Here is a 4996-nt window from a genome sequence, read left to right as displayed (position 1 = left end):
AAAAAAAAAAAAAAAAAATCAAAACTGAATTTGTCTTTCAGGCAACCTGAGCTGGTTGAGAGAGTGTTTGGATAATCGAGTTGGTGTCAATGGCTTAGACAAAGCTGGAAACACAGCTCTATATTGGGCATGCCATGGAGGCCACAAAGGTATCAGAATTAATTTGAAATTACTCTTCTCTGGTTTTCTTGATTTGCCTGTTAGACTGATTGCTAAAATTGCAGTACTAAGTAATAGAGCCAGGATTTTTAAAATGTTGTTCTATTTTTTTTTAAAGTAAAAGATAAAGCTGGAAGGGAGGGTCAGTGCTGTCAAATGGTGTGTGTTCTGTTGTTGCTGTTGAAGAAGGCATCGTGATTGGCATAACTATTAGAAGCAGAGTGGGAAGAAGGAGAGGCCAAAAAGAAGTGTTAGGTTTTTTATACAGTAGCATTTCTTGTGGCTAATGGTTGTTTGCTTAGTGCAATTTGATCGTTACAAATTTTCATTAGCTGATTGGATTGCTCTTGCATTTATTATACTGCAATGTATTTATTTAATTGGTGTATACTGCATATATTGATATATACATCAGTTTATACTGTGAATGCAAAGAAGCCTGTTTTGTTTCCACTAAATTTTTTCCGTTTTTTCTTCCCACCTCCTGGGCTCTCCTCCCCTCCCACTTTGTTTTCTGCAGATATAGTGGATGTTCTGTTTACCCAGGCAAACCTAGAGTTAAACCAACAGGTAGGTTGAACCAACAGACCCTTACAGTAGAGCTGTGATGTTATTCATCCTTGGTACAAGCTGAAAGTTTTTTGCTGTATTTTAATCCTGTTGCTTTTCCCTCTAACTCCACAGAACAAATTGGGAGACACAGCTTTGCATGCTGCTGCATGGAAAGGTTATGCAGATATTGTAGAGATGCTGCTGGCAAAGGGTAAAGATCTTCACCAAGGTTTCAACAATCTGTGTGGCAGACTAGATTCCTGAATGTTTATTAATCTATCATTTTTTAAGTGTTTTCTATAACCAAGGTACAGTCTTTAGCCAGCTTACCTTCCAGACTTTTTGAGCCTTGCAGAAAATTTTGGCAGCTGTTTGTAAAGTAAACATCTCACCTTCTCAAAACGAATTTCATCCTGCTTTGCAGACAAAATTTGGCATTTAACCCCAGAACAGCAATGACAACTGCTTCCTGGAAAGGCAGAGCAGCCAGCAAGTTACCTGGCCAACTCTAGCTTATGGAAGTGCACCCATAGCTTTTAGTCTGCTTCAGGGCAGTTCACAGATGAGATTCCCTTGTCCACTACTGTTCTACCCATGCTAGTGAAACTCCTATGATAATACCATTGCTCAAGAAACCACTAGGACAATGATTCACAATTAAAATTTTCTATTATAAAGGGGCAAGAACAGATCTGAAGAATAATGAGAAGAAACTGGCTTTAGACATGGCAACCAATGCAGCTTGTGCTTCCCTGCTTAAGAAGAAACAGAGTGCAGGTATTTCTGATTTGGTTATTCTGATACATTTTTCCTTATTACAAGACACTGTTTCAGCCGAATATCAGTATGCTGATAGCCATAAAACCCATTTGAAACCTACATGAGATAAGACTTGTGTTTGGAGGGGTTCACTGGAGAGAGTTAGTTCATCAGAGCTGTGACAGAGACCTGTGTTTTATCATATGTAGTGTTGCTGACTCCACACAAAATGCCATCTTGTGTCAGTCAGCAAGAGGCAAAAGAGTTCAGAAGATGTGGAAGTAGTAAGGGAATGGAAGGAAATGGGAGATGGGCTCTTCAGAGTGGAGAGACAGAGAGAAAGCAAGGATGGAAGCTAGTTTAAAAGCAGTATACCACAAGGAACAGGGTATGAGAGTAAAATTATGTGGCATGTTCCCCCTTAGTCTGTGCCTCCAAACTAAGCCAAACACCAACAGATACTCCTCTTTTATTTTGTTAGTGCTAATTTTAAAATTATTCCTGTGTCTCTCTGAGTGACTCTTTAACAGAGAAATACAGAAAGAGTGGTTTCAGGTATTTATGAAAATAGTCTCACTGCCTCCCACTTGCGTTCATGTCTCTTGTACAGTGTCCATGTACAAAAGAGACAGAGATACACAAGGCTGTTTTAAAAAACTGAACAAAGGCTGAAGTGTTCAGTATCACATGATTAATGTTACCTGTAGCTTTTGGGAGGCCAAAGCTAGAGTGGAAACCCTAGGTGAATTACACATGAAATGAGAAATTATTTAAAAACACAGGCAGAGTACCTGTACCAGTACGGAGTACAGAGTACTGTACCAGTGGGATGTGCAGTCTAGCAACTGTACTGTCACAGGGCTATCAAGGACAGAGGGAATGCTAACCTGTGGGTGCTTGGTGGTTATGGAATTTAAGTGGTGGAATAGCTGACTGCAGCTTTAGAGGATCAAGAAGAGCAGTTACAGCAAAAATACTGTCTAGCTTTTTTGTTAGAGATAATACCAGGATTTCCCAGAAAACTTTGACAGATTCTTTCCATCAGTTTTGACTCTAAAGAAAGCAGTTGTAACAAAAAGCAGAATTTCTTCCGTTTCCATATTTTTTTTCTATTATTAGTTAATTAATCCCTGTTAGGAGCACTTATTTAATCTTTGCCTGTCAGTTGGAGGCACCCAGTACAGGAGTATTCTCTGTTCTAATGTGCCTAATAACTGTATTCATGTTTAATTTTCTGATACTAGGTAACTTCTAATTCTCATGCATTTGCTTCACTCCCTCTAAATTTTGTTTCATGGCAGACTTGTTTTTTCATCCTTAGCCACTTAAGCTATCACTAGTCTGTGGTACTCTTGCACACTACATTTGCTTTGGTAAAAGAGTTGATGTTCTCAGTCTATCTGCAATTTCAGTATTAGCTTCCTTGTTTGTTTTCCTGTCTTGATTTGGCCTTTTCTAAACTCTGGGACACCACTGATCTGTACACTTTTAATGTATTTTCTTGGTACTTTTTATTAATTTCATTCTTCTGTGTCTATTCATTCTACATTTCAGTATTTCCACTGTCTGTGAGTGAAATGATTATGCCTTTTCAGAGGTTCAGTCCTGTATCAGTATTTTTCTGTCTCCAGTTTCAAATCTGTTGCTATTTAGAGATGGCTTCTATCATAGTCTGTCTATAAAACATTTTGTTTCATCCAAGGAACCTTATTTTGTCACCACTTAAATGTTCAATGTTGTGTTCTACATTTATATACGGACATTCAAATGTCATGATGGCTGAAGAATATTCTAAGAAATGAAAGTTATTAAAATCCTGTCAAAGGAATGCGAAAAGAGTGTGTCATTTGTGCTTCTGAGTGAGGGAACAATTGTTATACAGAAGAAATGGGGTTTGTTCTTTCTTCAAGTATGGCCCCTTGAGAACAGGGCTTTACAATTTCTTTCTTTTATTTCCTTTAATCCTTTATTTGCTGCTTCTCTTACTCAAGAAGGGGGGGAAAAATATATTTTTATTTTAGATTTCTTTTATCAAAACACTTGAGCAGGTCAACTTTGGACTTACTAATTTTTCTTCTTCCAGTAGTCTAGGATAACATGGTTTCACATCTGTGAAAAAAGGCAGTCTTACTATGTCTGCACTTGCTATTTAATATGTTATTGCCAAGGTATGACTGACTAGGATCTTGAGATTCCTGGCTCTCAGTAGTACAGCATAATATACACTATATATGATCCATATTCCTATACTTATATATTTGAAATTGTATAGGGAAATGATAATCTATCACAAAAAGCCCATGCCTTGTACAGTCCCAAAGGCAGGCTTACTTCTTAGTTCAGTTCCGGGCACTGCTGCGCATCTGGTGAATATACTTCAATACTCCTGTTTTCTGCTTAGTATGCTTCAAAAACAAAAGCTCATAAGTCGATCAAAGAAATATTTATTCAGTAGAAGACTTAGGTGAGAAAAGAGTGAGGAGTGAGAATAGATGGAATGTGTTTGATTTTAAGCAGAGAATGGCAACCAGCTAGGCACTGAGAAGAAAACCTTAGAGGTTCTTCCACAAACTAAACCATCCTTTCCTTTGCAGTTTAAAGCGAAAATATATACAAAATAGAATGGAAGAGTTCTAGCTCTTCTGTACAGATTGCAAGGAGTCAGAAGATGGTTCTTGAAGGTCACAAACAGTCTATAACTTACGTGTGGGAGATGTGATTACTATCTCAGCCCTACCTCTGAAATCCAGATCTACAGCCATATTTGCAAATGAAAAAGGAGTCTGGTTTCTCAGATACTGGCTTGCAAGCATTGCGAAAGTGAGGCTTTTTCTGATTTTATCCTTTACTAAGAGAAGATTTCGTTTCTTTGCAGGTACACTCCGAACATTAAGTAATGCAGAGGAATACCTCGATGATGAAGACTCCGATTAGCTTTTTCATTCAGCCTAAAGAACTATAACTTGCATTGCCTATGTCATTCCCAAAACTTATCTTTACAACTGTAAAAATATCTTATTTAGAGTACCACAATATTCCAATGTACCATGTAAATGAGAGGGTGATAGCATGTTTTCAAAGGAATAATCTTCATGTGTGCCAGAAGATGCCACATTTTAAATCGGAGTTCCTTTGGAATTATCTCACAGGGGAAGTGTGGCATACCATAATCATTGAATGGGCAGAGAGCCATATAAACTCACAGGTTTCATCTCAGGCCTTCCCAGCAAGTGCCTTTCTTTTCTGGAATACACTCCTCAAACTCAGAGGTCCCTCTGGGACAGCAGGACACAATTGCTAACATTTCCCAAAATCTTCTTGGATGTAGGTTCCTTTGTACAAATAAGACAATAGTGGCACAATCAGTACTGGCAGACAGGCATGGATGAAAATGCTGCTGTAGAGAATGACCATTTTTCCCACATGGAGCCAGCAAGATAAGGTTTGATTTCTTAAATTATTTTTTTTTAAAATTGCCCCCACATTCCTTCCTGCACCCCTCTAAGCAAGGGGTAGAATGACATGG

At 38.2% G+C, this 4996-nt stretch overlaps 1 protein-coding gene across 1 annotated transcript; it reads left to right on the top strand.

The window, feature by feature from the left end:
• Nucleotides 1–40: 40 nt before the first annotated feature.
• Nucleotides 41–4512, top strand: OSTF1 (osteoclast stimulating factor 1; the record flags this gene model as incomplete). Its single annotated transcript, XM_008945442.1, has 5 exons — nt 41–149; nt 680–729; nt 844–922; nt 1390–1488; nt 4346–4512. Coding segments are annotated over 5 exons (396 nt in total), but the record flags the coding sequence as incomplete, so codon positions are not given.
• Nucleotides 4513–4996: the final 484 nt, after the last annotated feature.

Source organism: Merops nubicus, unplaced genomic scaffold (genome assembly GCF_000691845.1).
Source record: "Merops nubicus isolate BGI_N331 unplaced genomic scaffold, ASM69184v1 scaffold50998, whole genome shotgun sequence".
Classification (NCBI taxonomy): Eukaryota; Metazoa; Chordata; class Aves; order Coraciiformes; family Meropidae; genus Merops; species Merops nubicus.
This window is presented reverse-complemented; position numbering and strand designations above follow the sequence as displayed.